At 61.9% G+C, this 18,789-nt stretch overlaps 4 protein-coding genes across 4 annotated transcripts; 3 read left to right on the forward strand and 1 right to left on the reverse strand.

Moving 5' to 3' along the window:
• Positions 1-281: 281 nt before the first annotated feature.
• On the reverse strand, positions 282-1,586 carry VTJ83DRAFT_2385 (uncharacterized protein; the record flags this gene model as incomplete). Its single annotated transcript, XM_071008649.1, has 1 exon — positions 282-1,586. One exon carries the CDS (start codon positions 1,584-1,586, stop codon positions 282-284), a length of 1,305 nt encoding a protein of 434 aa, XP_070868925.1.
• Positions 1,587-3,132: 1,546 nt separating this feature from the next.
• VTJ83DRAFT_2386 (uncharacterized protein) lies at positions 3,133-5,567 on the forward strand (the record flags this gene model as incomplete). Its single annotated transcript, XM_071008650.1, has 2 exons — positions 3,133-3,495; positions 3,594-5,567. The coding sequence occupies 2 exons, from the start codon at positions 3,133-3,135 to the stop codon at positions 5,565-5,567; spliced, it is 2,337 nt and encodes a 778-aa protein (XP_070868926.1).
• Positions 5,568-7,233: 1,666 nt separating this feature from the next.
• VTJ83DRAFT_2387 (uncharacterized protein) lies at positions 7,234-8,632 on the forward strand (the record flags this gene model as incomplete). Its single annotated transcript, XM_071008651.1, has 2 exons — positions 7,234-7,592; positions 7,675-8,632. 2 exons carry the CDS (start codon positions 7,234-7,236, stop codon positions 8,630-8,632), a joined length of 1,317 nt encoding a protein of 438 aa, XP_070868927.1.
• Positions 8,633-13,014: 4,382 nt separating this feature from the next.
• Positions 13,015-17,246, forward strand: VTJ83DRAFT_2388 (uncharacterized protein; the record flags this gene model as incomplete). The annotated part of the gene is made up of 7 exons (XM_071008652.1): positions 13,015-13,201; positions 13,443-13,600; positions 13,765-13,858; positions 13,943-14,171; positions 14,253-16,801; positions 16,887-16,997; positions 17,137-17,246. 7 exons carry the CDS (start codon positions 13,015-13,017, stop codon positions 17,244-17,246), a joined length of 3,438 nt encoding a protein of 1,145 aa, XP_070868928.1.
• Between the last annotated feature and the right edge of the window lie 1,543 nt (positions 17,247-18,789).

Consider the following 18,789-nt stretch of genomic DNA (forward strand, 5'->3'; position numbering starts at 1 on the left):
AAGGGTCAATACAAGCCGGTATTCCCATGGTTTATTTCTATTGAGATACCAAAGGCAGGGAGAAAGAAAGCAGGGGAGAGAGAGAGAGAGAGAGAGATCTACCTTGGCCTACGCATAAACAACGCATTTGACAGCGTACCGAGACGACAGTCTTGTTTGGGATTCGTTGACATCTATTGTTACATGTTTACATGGAACCCTCTCTTCTTCTAGCTCAAACACATCGCCGTCCTTATGCTCTCTTCCACCGCCCCCTTCCCCTTGGCTCATGCTCGTCATCATCATGGTTTCGGCGGGGCTCGTGGAGCCGCGGCCTCCCCCGCGGCTTGGGCCGGCAGTAGCGAGAGAACCTTGTCGATAAAACGCTTCGAGTCGTTGGCGGTGTAGGTGCCGGTGCGCGAAAGCTGGGCGGCCATGATGTTCTTGACGGCGGGGGTCAGCTTGGCGGCCGGGGCGGCCTTGGCGTCGCTGAGGTCGGCGAAGCCGGACGTCGGCTGGTACTTGCCCGAGACGACGGTGTTGAGGATGGCCTTCTTGACGTCCTCGCTGGGGCCGACGAGGCGGTACTTGGGCTTGGCCCACTCGATCCACTCCTTCTCGGCCTGGCTGTGGACGAAGACGGGCTTCTTTTCGCGGTACCGCTTGACCACCTCGCGCACGTCGGCCGTGACGCCCGACTCCGGGTTGAAGGCCATGCCGCCCGTCATGACGCGCATCGCGCGCATCACCGTCTCGACCCGGCCCTGCGGGGCGTCGGTCGCCAGCGGCGACCCGTAGCCCGCCAGCTTGTCCGCCGTCGGGAGCGCCGGGTCGAACCGCACCACCTCGCCCTTCTCGAGCCGGTCGATCACGGCCTGCTCCTCGGGCGTCCACGTCAGCTTGGACCCTTGCTGTCCCGCCTTGCTGCCCTCGTCCTTGTCACCCCTGCCGCGCCGGGCCCCTCCCGCTCTCCGCGTCCCGCCGCGGGCTCTCCGCGCGCCACCGCGGCCGCCGGCGGCCGCGAGGGCCCCGCGCGCGCCGAGCCTTGAGCCTCCACGGCCCCTGGCGGCTCCGGCTCCGGTTCCGGGGCGACCGCCGGCTCGCGGCCCCGGCCGCGCTCCGAACCGCTCAGGCGTCCGGCCGAGCAGCGGCCCGCCATCCGCGCCGAAGGGCGCCCGCCGACGAAGGCCGGTGCTGCCGCCGCCGCCGGCGCCGCCGCCGCGGCCGCGGAGGCTGCGGAGGTTGAGGACCTTGGGCCCGGAGCCGGACGAAGGACCGGCCGCTCCGCCGGGCGAGACCTTGAGGGCGCGGGCGTCGATGACGCGCGGGCCGGCTCCCGGGTTGGAGGATTTGAAGGGGCCGTCGGGCGACGCGCCGTTCCGCTTGCTGTTGAGCTGGGTGATCTTCTCGACGGCGCTCCGGGAGCGGGATCGGGCCGGGCTCGGGGTGCCGCCGGTGCTGGGAGCGTCGCCGTCGGCGAGAGCGGGGGCGGTGGTTGAGAAGAAGGAGGTCGGGGTCGCGGTGCTGAGCGGGGTGCCGAGGGCGGCTCGGCGGGCGAGGGAGGGAGCGGCACGCCCGAGGGCGCACCGTAACGCGTGCCGGTTCATGGGTGGGGGGGTGCTGCTGCTGGTTGCTGCGCCTAGGGCCCTGGCCAGTGGTGATGGCCCTCGGCCGGAAGCGACAGTCAAAGGGTGGTGTGGAATATCCGGGCCGGTCGAGGGGGGGGGGGGGGGCAACCAGCGATCGGGTTGACGATCTGGGGTTGGGATATCGGGAGAGCGAAAATGGACGAGGTCGATTGCGGCTCCGAGTGCAAAAAGTTGGCGGGGTTGTGATTGGCCAATCAGCGACCAGTGTGGGGTTTTCCTCGTGGCCATGTACCACTGTGAGGTCCCAGCTGAGGATCAGGGTTAGGGGTGAGAGACATGCTCATCACCACTTGGGTACAACATGAATAATCACAGGAGACCAAGACACTCTTACAAGCAAATACCTCCCCGGCTTCAAAGAAAGCCTCGCAAAAAAAAAAAGAAAGAAAAAAGAAAAGAAAAAAGAAAAAGAAAAGGCGCATCGTGGCCAATGCCTTTGCAGGAGGGCTGCTATGGAGTTGGTGTGATTACGAAAGCGCATACATACAACGGCCGGCGAGGTATCGCTTTATAGAGCTTGAGCTGGCGATGAGGATGAGCAGCTCCCCTAGATGCCTCTCTCCCTAGCGAAGGTCCCTACATTCCCTTACTACCTGATATAGAGCTCTTTTTTATGGCAGTTTCCACACGGTTGGTGCAAACAGTGTCATACATCCGGCTGTTGGTGCCGTGCAGCACGGAGGTCTTGAGGTTCTCAGGGTGGTAGACACGCGGCGCCGATCCGTTAGTTACTTACAATATGTATGGTCGGTCTGGTCCGAACCCCGGCGTGGCGCCGGGTCATGTCTCGGGAAGCCTCAACAGTTCACAATTCAAGAGAAAGACCTCTGACCTACCACTCAGGGATGCATGCAAGCAGCTCTTTGTACGGTCAAGAATCAAACGATCCGCCAAGGTGCTGCTTCGTACAACCAACTACCCACGGCAACCCGATCGATGCATGCATAAAACGTCATAAACAATGTCATGTCGACGTGCCCTGGATGGACCTGTTCCTCCAGGCTTGTTGCTTTTCAACAATACATACACAATAGGTACGGTACCTAAACAAAGAGGCCGCCGACCTAAGCCCGACCCCCCCCGACGCCCCGGTCGGCGCCCCGGGGAGTGGGTCGTTTTGGGTCATCGGGCAGGCGAACCAAGCGGCTGCAAGCAAGGCCTTAAGCGGACTTGGCAGTTGAAGCCCGACAGTCAGCGCCCCGCAACGGCTGGCCCGCAGGGTGCCCCTGGCATTTCTCGGCTCGTCAGGACCAGCAACTCGCATTCCGTTCCCAACTTTTTGGACATGGAAATGCTGTCCACAAACATCCCACGCCCACCCCCTATTCCCGTTTCCAAGCGTCCATCCACCTCCACCTCGGCAGCCCGCAACCCTCGACTTGACACGCCGTCGAGTCTTGCGCCTGGGACACGCATGTCTGCGAGCACACAGCATCCGCGGCACCCTCTCTAAACACGGGAAGAAGACGTCTTCCTCGGGGAATGGCTGCGCCGAGCCACCACCATGGCCCGGCCGTATCGCAGCAGTAGCCGGAGCAGCGGCAGCAAAGGTGCCAGCTTCAGCTACCCCAACCACCACCGCTACCCGGATCTCTCCGCCTCCGCCGCGTGGATCGAGAACGGCCGCTCCTTTGCCGCGCGCACCCTCCGCGCCCTCCTCCGTTTCTGGCGCGACCGCGGCCGCCGCATCGCCTACGCCGCCGTCCGGTCCGCCGCCCACCGCCTCCGCCTGAACCTCGCCTACGACCGCCTGTTCGCCTTCCCGCACCTCCTCGTCGCCATCTGGTTCTTCATGCTCCTCTGGGGCGAGCGCTGGGCTTTCCACTCCAAGGTCCAGCGGTGCCGGTGGAGCGCGTGGGAGAAATGGGTAAGCTCCGTGCCCGTCCCAAACCCCTTCAGCAGCCGAGAGAAAGAGAAGAGACCAAAGCCGCTAACCAAACAAAACACAACGCCACCTGGATGCAGCCCGAAGGCGCTCAACCTCACCGCGTGGCCCTCGTCGCCGACCCGCAGCTCATCGACCCGCATACGTACCTGGGCCGTCCGTGGCCCCTCGATTCGCTCACCATGCTGCTGACCGACAACTTCCTGCGTCGATCCTACGGCCAGCTGCAAACGCACCTCGACCCGGACAGCATCTTCTTCCTGGGCGACCTGTTCGACGGCGGCCGCGAGTGGAAGACGGCCCACGGCGATTTCGAGGACCCCTCCTGGGCTCCGCGCCCGAAAAACCAGCAGAAATACTGGAAGCAGTGGCTCCGATCCTACGGCGAGGAGTACTGGCTGGAGGAGTACGCGCGGTTCGGCGACATCTTCATCAACCCCTGGCTGGACAAGAAGGCGGGCCGCCGCCGGCGGGGCGGCCGGGGCGGCAAGGGCCAGCTGGTCGTCACCCTGCCTGGCAACCACGATCTGGGCTTCGGCGACAACATCAAGGTGGCGGTGCGGAACCGCTTCGAGACGTACTTTGGCTCGGGAAACCGCGTCGACGTCATCGGGAACCACACCTTCGTGTCGGTCGACACGGTCTCGATGAGCGCCGCGTCGTCCCCCGAGGCGAAGCGGCACGACCTCAAGGCCATCTACGAGCCCGTCTACGAGTTTCTCGACAAGCTCCCGGCCGAGAAGCAAAAGGCCGTGGCGAGGGAGCTGCGCCGCCTCCACGGCCACGAGATCGAGGCTCGGCACCCGCACGGCGTCGAGGAGCTGCCCGGCAAGGCCGCGGGCGGCGGGAGCGGTGGGAACGGCGGGCATCGGAAGCGCGATGAGGACGACGAGACGTCATCGGCGCCGGCCGACGTGCCCGAGCTGCCCACCGTGCTGCTCACCCACGTGCCGCTGTACCGGCCGCCCGGCACGCCGTGCGGGCCGCTGCGCGAAAAGTGGCCGCCGACCAAGCCGCCCAAGGGCCAGACGGAGCCCGTGTTCCCGGACCACCGCAACGCCATCAGCGTGTCGGGCGGGTACCAGTACCAGAACGTGCTGGGCGAGAAGGACTCGGAGGAGCTGGTGCGTAAGGTGGGCAACGTGGTGCACGCCTTCTCGGGCGACGACCACGACTACTGCGCCGTGACGCACCCGGAGTCGCGGGGCAACGTGCCCGAGATCACCGTCAAGAGCATCAGCATGGCCATGGGCGTCTCCCGGCCCGGCTTCTTGCTCGTCAGCCTCTACAACCCCATCGACCCGGCCACGGGCAAGCCCTTGCCGCCCTCCCTCGGCGGCGTCCCGCCCGGCCAGCCCACCCTCCAGACCCACCTCTGCCTCCTGCCCAGCCAGCTCTCCACCTACCTCCGCTACGTCGGCTTCGCCGTCGCGTGCGTCGCCGCCCTCGCCCTGCGCGCCGTCCTCGTCCCGGCCTTCGGGCTGACGCCCTTCGCCCTCGACCCGGCCGCCGCGCAGGCCTCTTCCTTCCGCCACTACTACCACGCCTACGCCGCCTCGTCCCACGCCTCCCGCCGCGGCCGGGGCAACAGCCGGGCCGCCATCCTCCCGCTGTACAAGGTCAAGCAGGAGGACTACGACGAGTACGCCCTGCCGCCGTCCGGGCTGCTGAGCCCCAAGGGCACGGTCACGGCCGCGGCCGTGCCGGGACATCATCACAAGCCGCCGGCGTCGGCGTCGTTGTCGTCTTCGTTGCCGGGCCACGGGCGGAGGAAGAGCAAGTCGGGCGGCAGCGGCGGCGGAAAGTGGGGGTGGGGAGGCCGGTCCAGGGCGGCGCCGAGGATCGAGATCCCCAGCGAGGGAGAGGAGGACGATTTCGGGTCCGGGTACTACCACGGGGGCAAGTGGAAGGCGAGAGGCAGGGGGTGGGGCCGGGCCGGGCCGGGACAGAGAAAAGTGGTGGCCAAGCTGGTGGCCCAGGAGACGTGGGCGGGCGTGTGGAGGGTGATGTGGATGGTGTTGGGATTTTTTGCGTGGCTGAACTGGCGGGGTTAAAGGGCGGGCTGGCTGACAGAGTCAGGCAGGCAGGCAGGCAGATCTCAGGCTTTTCTTTTTTTTTTTTTTTTTGTTTGGAACCGTATATGTGGGACTCTCTCTGTTCTCTCCGGAGGAGGGAGAGGGTTCGGTTGGCTTGATCGTTGTATAGACGTGGAACCAGGTGGGAGAGGGCGGGGGAGCATCATGGAGGTTCTCAGGCCGATCTAGGGGTGGCGGGGGGATGCATACATCGGAGCATTCTTGATAACTATCGGAACACGGCATCGGATCAGGTCGTCGTCATAGGTTAGGTAATTTTGGAGTATTCGCGGCTTGGAAGGACTACTAGGAGGTCTCTCTACTGCGCACACGCTGCATGCCGCCCTCTGTCTCTGTGTCTGGTGTCTCTGTGCCTCTCTTTGGTATCCCTCTCGTTTGGTCCTCGTATCCTTTTTTTTCCGATGGCTCATTGACTCGTACTCCGTATCTTACTGCGTAGGTCGGTATGCAAACCAGGCCAGCCAGCCACAATGCACAACGGAATTGTTCAGACGTCATTGTCCATTTCGGAGGCGTCAGGTCCATCGAAAGGGGGTAAGGGTTTCTTTTCCCTTACCCGCCACCACCACACACGTCTTTAACGCGTCAAGAGCTGAACCTAAGTGGTTGCAGGTGGAACTGGCCAATGAGCCAATGACGTCGCGTCCAGAGTAAGGCTGGCATTCCCGGAGGCGCGTCGAGGCGCCCCCCGTCAGGGACCCGCTATTGGTCCGTTTCTGGCGTCTCCACTGCGAGCTCTAGGTAGAGAGGTAGGTAGGTTCATTCTTTCACACCGACAAGCCCAATCTTTTACACCTATACTGCGTAGATGACGCTATTCTGCAGCTCACGGCTACCTAGGTAGGCAAGGTACCTGAAGATGGACGAACAGCCAAACCAAGGATTTTAATCATCTCTTTGGTGACCTCGGTGGCTTGACTCCCGTCGGTCCGCCCCCCCCCCCCCCCTGCAGCAGGTTAATGGCTGACGCCAAAATCCGCGTCAGAAACGCGCTCGCTTTTTTGATCCCATGCGAGCTAAAAATGGTGGCCCAGCCAACGACAGCCACTTTCTAGGCTTCCACGGCGCCCGTTGCAAGGTTGCTGCCGGGCGTGACCTTGGTTGCAGGGTTACGAACCGCTGCAGCGCCGAAACCTGCCCGAGCGCTCGTCCCCCGGCCACGCTGCAGCTCTTTTTTGGCTCTCTCGGCCTGCTGTTTCGCACGAGATCAGTTTCGTTTTCCGTTTCCCTTTCCCATCGACTTTCTCGGCTTGAATTTTTTGGCTTCTCTTTTTTCCTTCCGGTGCTTCCTTTCTCCTCTCTATCTCCCTCTCTCTCTCTCTCTCCCTCTCCCTTCCCCTCCCCACTGCCATCCAACATTTTCCCCCGGCCGACACGGGCATCATCCCAGGCCTTCTCGCTCCCAATTCTCGGGCCAGCGCTTCCAGCCTCCGCCTTTTCGCTGCTGTTACCGCCCTTCCTCTCCACCATCCTCCACCGCATTTTCCACCACCACCACCCAACTCGCCAAAGCCTCTTCCACAACCGCCGAGGCCTGCTCCTCCAACGCAAACTTCTTGCATCACCGCCGGCCCCACTCCATCGCCATCCCTTCTCCTGCTCCTCCAGACGCCCAGCCCGCGAAATGTCCAACCTTAAACGCAAGGCCCCCGCCGAGGCCGGTGCCGAGGCGAAAAAGGCCAAGCAGGGCACTCTCACATCCTTTTTCGGAGCCAAGCCCGCCGCCGGAAGCGGCTCCTCCTCGTCTTCTTCGGCCTCGGAACCTCCCGCCATCAAGTTCGACAAGGCGAAATGGGCGGCCACGCTCACCCCCGAGCAGCGGCAGCTGCTGCAGCTCGAGATCGACACGCTGCACGAGAGCTGGCTGGCCCTGCTCAAGGACGAGCTCGTCTCCAAGGAGTTCCTCGAGCTGAAGCGGTTTTTGGACCGCGAGACCAAGGCGGATCGGAAGTGGTTCCCGCCCAAGGAGGATGTGTATAGTTGGTATGCCTTTTTTTTTTTTTTGGTCTTTCGCTTCGTTGTTTTGTATATCGTGGATCGACCTAACGTTCTTGTCCCTCACCAGGTCTCGCTATACCCCCTTCCACTCCGTCCGGGTCGTCATCCTCGGCCAAGACCCCTACCACAACCACAACCAAGCCCACGGCCTGGCCTTCTCCGTCCGCCCCCCGACCCCCGCCCCGCCCTCCCTCAAGAACATGTACACGGCCCTCCAAAACGACTACCCTTCCTTCGTCGTGCCCCCGAACCGCGGCGGCCTGCTGACGCCCTGGGCCGAGCGCGGCGTGCTCATGCTCAACACGTGCCTGACCGTCCGCGCCCACGAGGCCAACTCGCACTCGAACCGCGGGTGGGAGCGCTTCACGCAGCGGGTCATCGACCTGGTGGCGCAGCGCCGCACGCGGGGCGTGGTGTTTATGGCCTGGGGCACGCCCGCGGGGAAGCGCGTCCAAAAGGTCGACGCCAAGCGGCACCTCGTCCTCAAGAGCGTGCACCCGTCCCCGCTGTCCGCCGCCCGCGGCTTCTTCACGTGCGGCCACTTCCGCAAGGCCAACGTCTGGCTCGAGGAGCGGTACGGGCCCGACGGGCGGGTGGATTGGTCGCTGGTGCCCGGAAGGAGCATCTTTGACGTGTCGCCGCCGCCCGAGGCCGAGGAGGAGGCGGCCGAGGGAAAGGGGTCGGGGGCGAAAGGGGAGGTGGTGAAGAAGGTGGAGGCGGTGGTCAAGCAGGCCCTCTCGGCGAGCTTCCACGTCATGGAGGACGACGAGGAGGAGATGTTGAAGGCGATGGAGGAGATGGAGGAGAAGCTGGAAAAGGAAACGGGCAAGGTCAAGGCCAAGGAGAAGGATGAAAAGAGCGGCAGCAGCAGCAGCAACAACAACAACAACAACACCAAAACAACCAACGTTACGACGGCAACGACTACAACGACGGCTACGACAAAACCGGAGGCGGCCGAGACCAAGAAGGAGGGAGTGCAGGTGGAGGGGGATGAGAATGCCGCACCTGAGGTGCAGGCCTGAGGCTTGAATGCCTTTCGGCGGATGGGCTGGAGAACAAAGGCGTTTCCCTCTTCCTTTTCCCCCCCTCTTGCTTCCTTTCCTTATGATCAATCCTCCTTCGCTCCTTTTTTTTTTTTTTGGCCAGCTTCCCACCGGACCTGAAACATGGCCGGGGGGTTTCCCTCTCTCTCTCTCACACACACCCTCTGTTCCCTTCGGCGAGATCCGCAGGGCACATGAAAGAGAGAAGGGGGTTGTTATGTGCGATACCTGGGTGTTGATTTTTTTTTTTTTTCAACCATGGTGGCTTGTTTTGGTAATGACGGGATATATGATGCGTTTGCTGGCGGAGGCAGAGTCTACTGCTTTGGACCACCGCCGCTGTCGGGGAGAAGGGTTTCATTGTTTGCTGGCTTTTTGTAGAAAGTCGTGTCGGGACGAAAACATGACCTCGGCAACGGGATGATTCGTTCTTTGGGGGCTACGGACTTTTGATTGCCCAGCTTACGTTGATTTCCAATACAGTGAGTGATGTGGACGAATGCGTTTTCTCTCATCACAATAAGAATGGACGGTTTCCCCTCAAGACTCCATCCGTGGCTGCTTGGGTATACGCGGTGAATGAGTGAAATCCTTGATAGGTGTTGGGAGCCTGGAATCTCGGGTGTGGTGGTTGTTGAACGCCATGCCACACCCCTTTCTTTGATGCGGGAGATAGAAATATCCCCCCTGGCCGGACGCCAGGGTAGGGAGACGAGAACGGTCGTGTTGGAAGCTGGCGTGCGCGCTCTTCTCCGTTTCCAAGCGCTTTGGTTCCGTAGAGTGACGTTTTTCTGGGTTCACCTAGCGTCACCTCGTGTTACTGTACCCGAGCGCGTTTTGTGCTGTTTGTGTATGGACTGTCGGTTGGATGGCGCAACAAACAAGGGAAGAAAAGGGTTGCCATTTCTGTCCCATCGCCACCACGAGATGCAACACACCCCCGAGTTGGGCTTCTCAGAGGACTTTCGTGGGGATTGAACAGGCTTGAGCTTTTGCAACCGATGGGCTCAGCAGACACCTCTCTGCTGGTTATAGTATAACTACCTCGTTACGCGGCGTAAGCGTTCCATGTGGGAGGGCGAGCGAGCGGTCAGTTCCCAGATAGGCAACTCCCCTACCGGACAACGACCCGTGATTGGCGGACCGCTCCCAGCAACGTCTTTTCAGCGCTTTTGCGGGCTCCACACAGCTTTCCAGCGAACACCGCCTGCGCTCCCGGGGCCCGAGCCGATTGCCCTTCTTCCCATTGCTCCCGTCATTGTCATTGACTTTTGACCCCACCGATGCAAAGATTCCAGATCGATCCAGCGGCCCGGGCTGGACGCTGCAGTTCACAGGGTTGGCGCTCGCCATGTGGAAATCGGGCTGCGCTATTATGGCCCTGGCTGCCCTGGGGAGGGTGGGAGGGGGGGGGGGGGGGCTATCTCTCGAAGCGACCTACAGCACGACATGCAGGACGCAGATCCTAGGAGTCGGGATGCAAGCAAGCAAGCAAGCAAGCAAGCAGAGGAAGCGAGAAATGGCCCGGAAGCGAGCTGGGCCGGGGCTAGTTATGTACATAGGTCCCCGCTTCGTCGCATACTGCGTATGGAGAGTCCCCCAGCCGCGGCTGTTGACACGTGCGCGGGGACAGGCGAGCTCCGTGGAAGGATAATCCCCCCTCCTGCCCCCCCGACCAGCACCGCCACGGGGGCATTGCCATGTCGCAGGTGGTCGGGGGCCGTTGGCTCTCTTTGCTTTACCTCTCACCGCACAGCAGAAGAAAGAAGAAAGAAAAAAAAAAAAGTGTTACGACGCGGCCGGATGGACGAACCGACGCGCACCAGCCCATGCTGCGCGTCTTCCCTCTCTCCCACCCCCCCGGCACCCTCTCCATGTTTCCTGGTGCGGGCGGGAAAGCCAATGGCCACCCCCCTTCCCTCCCCCTCCATCACGGAACCCCCTGGTTGTGCGACCCGCGATCGTCATTCGCTGCCGGCCAACGCGGGGTGAATGCGTTGGCAGAGACACCCTTGGGCGAGAACGCGACCCGCAAAGGATAACTAGCTCTCCGATCATGCCTTGGTCCAAGGCGAGCTTTGGAAAAGAAGAAGGGCATGCTGCTTACATAGTAGGGAGCCAACGCAAGGCCGAGGAGGCCCTTGGAGGGGGGGAGCGTGCCCAGTTCCGCACTTTGTGAGACGCGGGGTCGGGATCTCATGGGATTGGAGCGTGTGAACAAGACGCGACGCGACCTGTCTGGGGGGAGGGGAGAATTCAGGGTCGCATTTCCTGGGTACGCAGTAGTTACACAGTACGGCTTGGAAGTGGCGTCGTCGTTGGCTGAGCGGCGGCGGCAGCGGGACAGGAGCCCTGATGCAACCCGGACCTCAGCCCAGCGCGCGCGTATGAGCGAGAGAGAGAGATGCCAATGCCGTGCCCGAAGTCACCTCGTGGGGGAGGTGGTTTGGTACGGTTTGAGACGGTAACTGCCTAGGCGGTACCTAGACGGTACCTAGACGGTACGTAGATGGTAAAGTACGCAGTAGACGTTGATTGCCAAAGGGGTCCTGAAAGGAGAAACCGACCGTGGCCGCTGCCGCCCTGCCCGGCGCGAGAAGGGATCCCCCTCCGAAAGCAATCATGTCAATGTTGGAGAAACAATAGTGGGGGGCGCGTTCCGAAACAAGGTGCACGAAATGCCCGTGGAGACACAGGCTCAGGTCGGGATGGGTCCTTGACCACGGCCCCTGACGACGGCGGGCGAGACCATCGTCATTGCACCTAAGGGCCTCTTCTTCCCTCCCGGCTCCGCGCTCCACCGGCCTCAGGATGGGCAAGCAACCCTGGCAGACGTCAGAGAATCAAAAGACCCCAAGCCCTGCGTTGACGATTGATTCTCCCCGCCTTGGCCGGTCCCGGGACCCATCGCCCGACCCGACCTGGCCTGACCGACCGTGGTCTGTTGAAAGATGACTACTGCGTACTGCGTACACAGCAGAAAGAGCAAAATGGACTCGCTCGCCTTGCATCTCCAGCAGCGTCTTGGGCACAGAGGAGCGAGCGTGCACAGTAATAACTAGTTACAATCATGCCAGTTATACATACAGCCGGGAGCACAACGCAACGATATTTGAAGGCGCGTATAGCCTTGGGGTGCTGCCCCCCCCCCTCATCCCCTTCATTTCAACCGTTCAGCATCAGAATGGCCCCGTTGCGTTTTCCCGCACCGGCACCCCGATGGAGGCGCTCCATCACCTGGAGTGGTTCATGGAGGTCATGATAATCTTCCAAGGCCCCCCCCGGCGCATGGTTTAAGCCCAATCCAGCCCGAAGGCCCAGGTGTGTTCTGATTGTCGCTGATTGCGGCCAAGCCCGGCCCCGAACAGGCCAATGTGTGCCAATGTGTGCCGATGTGCGCCCATGAGACGGGAGCCAATGTGAAGAAGGGCGGCACCTGACCTGCCCGGGGGGGAGCGTCGGAGACAACCAAGGAAATGGCCATTGATCCAATTTCCTGGGCGGGCTGAGGCGCTGGTGGTGGTTGGTGGATGCGTCGCCGAGCCCCTGACGAGTGACAGGACCCGCGACGGGAATGGCTCGCCCGCCCGACGTGCCGACGATGAATCCATGGATGACACCGCCCGCTGTCAGTGCCGTTTCGAATCCATGGGGACCGTGACCCTCTGTTCATCTTTTTCTCCCATCTGTGTGTTTTTTTTTCCCCTTCCATTTCTCACCACCACGAAGGGAGGGGTCACATCTCGACCTTTTTTTTTCGCCCATTGCTACCATTGCTACCTTCTTCGATGCCCAATGGCATCTTGTTTTGTCCCCTCCTGACCCCATGACCGCATTTCCAACAAGACCGACCTGAACCAAACCCAAAGACGCTAAACGTTACTGCGTGCGACCAGACGGCCACCCTCGGCGACCCAATCAATCGTTGGATCGCCCGCGACCGTCGCCTGCTCCCCCAAGCTCTCTCCTCCCGCGCCTGGCCGAAAGAAATCTTGATTTTTTTTTTTTTTTTCCTCTTTCTGTTGTCTTCTTCCCCTCTTGCTTTCCTTGTCAACCTTTGGGGGTTTTTTTGTTGTTCTTTTCTTTGCGACCCATTGCATGGCCTAAAAATAATTCCCACGCCCCCCCCTCCCTCTCCCCTCTTTCGGCAACCTGACTGAAACCCGCACTCGACGACCCGGATTCGCACGCGACGGACTGGGTCTCAATTGTTGAAGAATTCCCCTTGTATTATAATCGTCAGCCATTGCGTTCCACAACCAATCCACCACACCGCCCACCGCCCACCGTCCACCGTCGATCGTCGATCGTCTCAATCCCACAGCGACGACAACAACAACAACAACAACAACAAAAAAACCATGCCGAGCCTCTTCTCCCGTCTCAAGGGGAAGGACGGCAAAAAGTCCAAGAAGAACGCCCTCGATGACCTCATCGACCAGCAGCCCACGAAGCCGCGATGGGAAGACGCGTACGCACGCAAGTCGGTTGAACCCGAGGAGGTGCAGGAGCTGATTCGCCTCGGAACCGAGGAGCTCAAATCTCGAGGTATGACATCAACACATATACACGCAAAAACAATCCGTCTCTGCTTGGTCTGCTTGGTCTCTGCTTGGTGGCTGCGCCGCCATGCGCTGCATCCACCCACCCATCCTCTTGCATTCCTCGGCACTTGCTGCCGGAGCGCACCAGGAGAGAGAGGACAGAGACCGGGTCGCGCCGCTGTGTCACCACCACCACCACCACCACCACCACCACCAACACGCCAAACGCTAACGGCATTCTGCAGGCATCGAGCTACCGTTCCTCCTGCTGCCCTTCCGTCCGACCTCTGATCCTAGCGGGGTCCGCACCTTTATCCGACACTTCTTCGATGGCAAGGACGGCGCCGGCGTCGCCCTTCGCGGCGAGGCGCTAGCCCAGGAGCTTCGCATGACGGAGCCCATGGTACGATTCGTTCCCCCTTCCGCCCTCTTGACGCGACGTATATGAGCGGCGCGTGCATGCATCATCCCTTCCTGGACGAATGCCAGGCTGGCCGCCGACAGACGCACGCGTCATGAAATCATGGTCCGGCGCATGTGCTAATGCGTTGCCGCCTCGCTCTCCAGGTCATCGCAGGGGTTATCAAGTGGTGCTGGAGCAGGCTCCAGGGCGGCGTCGTCGGCTGGGACTCGTACGAGCTGTTCAAGGTGGGAGAACAAGGTAAGATGAAAAAGAGAGAGAGGGACGCGGTTCAGCGGAGAGGGGGTTCCCGGGGAGATGGGCGATGCTGACGACCGCCTGCAGACTCCCAGATGGCCAGGGACTCGTTCAAAACCTTCATCCCCCTCAGCGTGGACAGCGAGCACAAGTCCAAGATCATCTTTGACTTCTTCGACCTCCTATCCGCCGTTGCCGCGCATAGCAAGTCCAACGGCTTTGGAGGACGCAAGCTGTCGCGCATGGCCGCCTGGTGGGCCTTTGAGCACACCGACGCCGGCAATGGGTTTGAGGGCGGATACAAAACCTGGCTCAGGCAAGTTTTCTTTTTGTTTTTTCCTGTCCTTGTGAGGAGACGCGTCTTGTCCTCGCCGATCCGGCTAACCGATAGGAATAGCGCGGCCGACGCGACGAGCCACCTGTTCTTCGCCTACCTCCGGTCTTTGGCGCCCGAGCCCGTCGTCGGCGGCATCTCCATGCTGCCCATGTCGCTCCAGAAGCTGCTGCAAGAAACCGAGTACCCGCCCCAGAAGCCGATCCTCCTTCAGACCTCGACGCACCGCGTGGCTATGATCGTCGACACCGTGTCGCCCACCCCGTTCGCCCTGCTCCGGAGGGCCCGGCATTTCCAGTACCGGGAAGAGGACGTCGCCCTCAAGCAGTGGTCCGAGTACGAAGACCCCGTCCAGGCCCTGACCGAGGAGTGCCGCCGCGTTCTGAAGGCCATCTCGGCCGCGAACCAGTCTCAGGCCGTCTCGAGCTCCAAGTATTCGACGGGGCTCCGCGACGCCTCGTGGTCGCGCTTCGAAGACATCGGCTTCGCGACCGCCCTCGAGGAGGATTCCCTCGACGATGATTCCCTGCTCGCCCAACGACCCCGCCAGCCGCTGCTGCCGCTGCAGCAGCAGCAGCAGCCCCAGGGGCTCAGAAGCGCCGCCGCGTCGGCGACGGTCGATCTAGGCCGCCCGACCACGCCTTCGTGGGCCGACTTCCTCTCGTCGGGCTTCGGCGCCGACGACCAAGGCACCGCCAACATGCTGCTGCCGCCCGACAAGGTCCTCCCCCCCATCGACACGGGCGTCGTTCGGCAGCAGAGCTCGCAGTCGCACAAGCCGAGGCTCGAGAGCGACCAGCAGCTCGAGCCCGGCGAGCTCGCCAGCATCACCCGCTTCGACCTTGACGATGCCTTCTGGTGGGTCTGGATGAGCAGCCTGGGCCCCGAGGAGACGCCCGAGCGCAAGGCTGCCTTTGGCCGCTGCGCCGTGGTCGAAACCAACATCCAGGTCGGCCGCTGGCTGGTCATGGAGGAGATCGTCAAGGGGGCCGCGGCCGATCCCGAGGAGGGTGCCTACATCGCCGAGAAGAAGGGCCTGTTCAGCTGGACCCGTCGCGGCAAGGTTAACCGCAGGAAGTCGGTCGGGAAGCACGCCCTGGAAACGCGGGGCGCCGATCTCAAGTCCAACGCCGCCACCATCGGCGTCAGCAAGACCAGCATCGGCCCCGACCAGCAGGCCAAGATCCAGGCCGCCGCGCTGCAGCTGCAGCGGCAGGAGCAGCAAAAGACGACGACCCAGCCGCCGTACGAGCGGAGGGGCAGGAAGGATGCGACCGACTACCTGAACGAGAAGACCAACAGCGTCTTCACCCTGCAGTCGACGATCCTGAGCGAGGCGTCCCCGGCGGTCAAGTGGGCCAAGAAGTACGATCGGGAGGCGATCCGCGAGGCCTACCTTGCCGACTCCAACGCCGGCCGCGGTCCGGGCTGGAGCACGACGTCGCTCGCCAACGGCCACACCCCGAGCGTGGCCACCGACAAGGAGCCTCGTCCGGATCTGCCCCCGAAGCCGACCCCGGAGGCGGCGACCACGACGCCTTCTGCGCCGCGCAGCGAGACGCCGGTGGCCCCGGCCCCGGCCCCGGCCCAGGAGGACCACCAGCCCGAGCCCGCCAGGGACCGCGCCACCAGCCCCGTGCCGCTGCCCAAGGATTCCAAGAAGAGCGTCGAGCTCGCTCGCGAGACCATGGCCTCGCCCGCCCCCGACGCGAGCCCGGACAGGAAGCAAAAGAAGCTCCACAAGGACCAGCCCAAGCAGAGCGGCTCCACCGGCCTGATGAAGATCTTTAGCCGCAAGAACAGAGGGTCCAAGGTCCCTGACAACGCTGCCGAGCAGCTCCGTGCCATGGCCGAGGCGGACAACAAGCGCTCCGAGACCCCCGAGCCCGCCCCCGCTCAGCAAAAGCCCGTCGAAGAGCCCAAGCCGGCGCCGCCCCAGGAAACCACGACCCCGCCACAGGAGCAGCCTGCTCCGCCGCCCAAGGCCCCGGCTCGCGCTGCGGCCGCTCAAAAGACCCCCGTTGCCTCCCCCACGCAAGCCACCGCCCCGGCCCCGGCCCCGGCCCCGGCCCCCGTTGCGCGCTCCGCCGCCGCCTCTCCGACCAACGTCGCCGACGAGGTCCCCAAGGAGGAGTTCTCGCGCTTCAACCAGGGTCCGCTGCTCGACCAGCCCGCCTTCGTCCCGTATGACAACGACGATGATGAAGACGATGCCGTCCCCCCGCCCATTGCTAGGCGCTCGCCGCGCGTTGCCGAGACTCCGGCTCCCGCCGCGCCCGCGAAGAATGCTCCTGCCTCTGCTGCTGGTGCTGCTGAGGAGGCGTCGGCGGCGGCGACGACGACGACGACGACGACGACAAGGAAGCCCGCCCCGGCCCCTTCGGTCGCTGCCCGGGCGGCGGCCCTCGCGGCCGCGGTCCAGGGCAATAACAATAACAGCAGCAACAACATCGCCGCTCGCACCGGCATCCCGCAGGACCGCTGGGCCCAGATCCGCAAGAACGCCGCCGAGCGCGCTGCGCAGCGCCAGGCGGCCCAGACCTCGCCGACCACGAACCCTGCCAGGCACTCGAACGGCAGCCTGCTCGGGGATGAGAGCAGCAGCGAGGAGAGTACGTTCTTCCCCCGACCTGATAACTCTCGGTGCGAGATTTAGGAAAGACGACAAACAGCAGCTAACGATCGACGCGATAATAGCCATCGAGTCCCGCGTCGCGCGCATCAAGGCTCGCGTCGCCGCCCTCACCGCCAATGCCGAGGGCCTTCCCAACGCCAACGGGCCGTACACGGGCCCGCCGCCGCCCCTGCGTCGGTAGCTTCCTTCTTAATTGATTCTCTTTTCTTCTCAAGTTCGCACCCCGCCTGCTCCCCCGGTCCCCACTCGGTCACCCTTTGACATTTGCGCACAAGCAAGATGGCTAACACTGTTGATCCCGCACCGCAACAGCTGAGGAAGAGGATGAAGACATCGAGTCCCGTGTCGCTCGCATCAAGGGCCGCGTCGCCGCGCTGGCTTCCGGCAGGCAGGGTGCAGGCCCGCAGCCATCATCTGCGTAAGGTCCGGGGCTGACTTCATCACCTTTCCGATCCTCGCTTTTCTCTCTCTTTCTTTTTCACCGGGCTTGCTGGATCCTGCCCTGGTGATGGCGGGGGCGGGATCCGAGACGAAATGCTCCAATATACCGAGCGACGACAGACGAAACAACAGAACCTACTCTCGAAGGAATTGGGAAGCAACAGAAGGAGGATTATAGCATGACAGCTGGCCGAGGGCAGACAAGGACCTCCTCATGCGCACGCTTGCTTCGACACATGGGAGGCATTCATCTTTTTTTTTCCTTCTTTTCGCCATGGGTTTTCGACCAACCCCCCTCCCTGCGGCATCTCCTTGCCTGTTTCTTCTTTTCTACTTTGATATCCCTTGATCGACGTGGGGATTCAAGGGAGGAACGACCGGAACAAAGATGAAAAGGACGAAGGGGAGGGAGGATGAAAGAAATCATCGAGAGGGCGGCGAAACACACGACGAGACAAAGTCTATTCTTGTTCCCCTTGAGGAGATCGGCAGCGGTTGACACCCCCCCCCCCCCCGGGCCCCCGGCCAGGAATACCCCACATGCCATGCTCCGACGCTTGTTGATCGATCTCTATCTGTTTCTTGGATGTTGGAGGGGGGCAGGAGAGAAGGGAGAAAGGGTAAGGGATGGAGGAGGGAAGAGAGGGTAGCTGAGGATGGGGGGAAAGTAGAGGGGTAAGAGAGAGAAGTGGTGGCCGCACCCCCCCTTTGATGTTTGCTGTGGTTGTTGTGGTTGGGACTTTTTTGTTTTCGATTTGATACCATTTTGCTTGAACGTTTGCTTCCTCTTTTGCCGGCCCCTTCTGGGCTTTCCTCTTGGTCGTTTCGTTTTGTTTCATGCTTCTGGCGTCTTGTCGGCCTTCCCCCGCCTATGATACCACCACTATTAGAAAGAAAAGCCTTGCAGATTTTGGTCCAAGTTGGCCACGTACCACCCACCAGCCAGCCTGTGTCGTCAGTGACAACGAGAGATAACACCAAGATACTATAATATGCACTTTCTTTTCATTCAACACGATGCTACGACCTTTTTTTCTCCCCCTCTTGAAGCCGAGTTCACTGCATCTACCGCACACCCACCGACCCTTTTCTCAACCAGTTCTCAACCAAGTGAGGCAGACCTCCTTCATAAACAACGGCTTGTCTCTTTTTGGCTTCCTTTTTCTCACCCACTTTGTCCTTTTTTTTCGTCCCCATCAGCCTCGCGGCCAGAACATCATGAGTCGAGATGGTTTCTTTTTGCTGGTTTGTCTCCCTTCCTCCCCCCCTCGTGTTGAATGCCATCCCGCAAAGACGAAAGGGAAGCATGTCTAACTAAAGTACAGAATAGCACAGTACAGTACAGTGAATACAGCCGGCTTCCAGATGCCAGATGAACGCCCCCCCTCCCCCCCCCCCCCCCCAAAAAAAAAAAAAAAAATACGCCTGCCTGCCCGCCTGCAATGCCTTTCATGGTCCTCGCAAGATATCTCTCCGATGAAAATGACAACCCGACCGGCACGATCCGCAAAACGCCTGCCAACG

Source organism: Remersonia thermophila, chromosome 2 (genome assembly GCF_042764415.1).
Source record: "Remersonia thermophila strain ATCC 22073 chromosome 2, whole genome shotgun sequence".
NCBI classification, from domain to species: domain Eukaryota; kingdom Fungi; phylum Ascomycota; class Sordariomycetes; order Sordariales; family Chaetomiaceae; genus Remersonia; species Remersonia thermophila.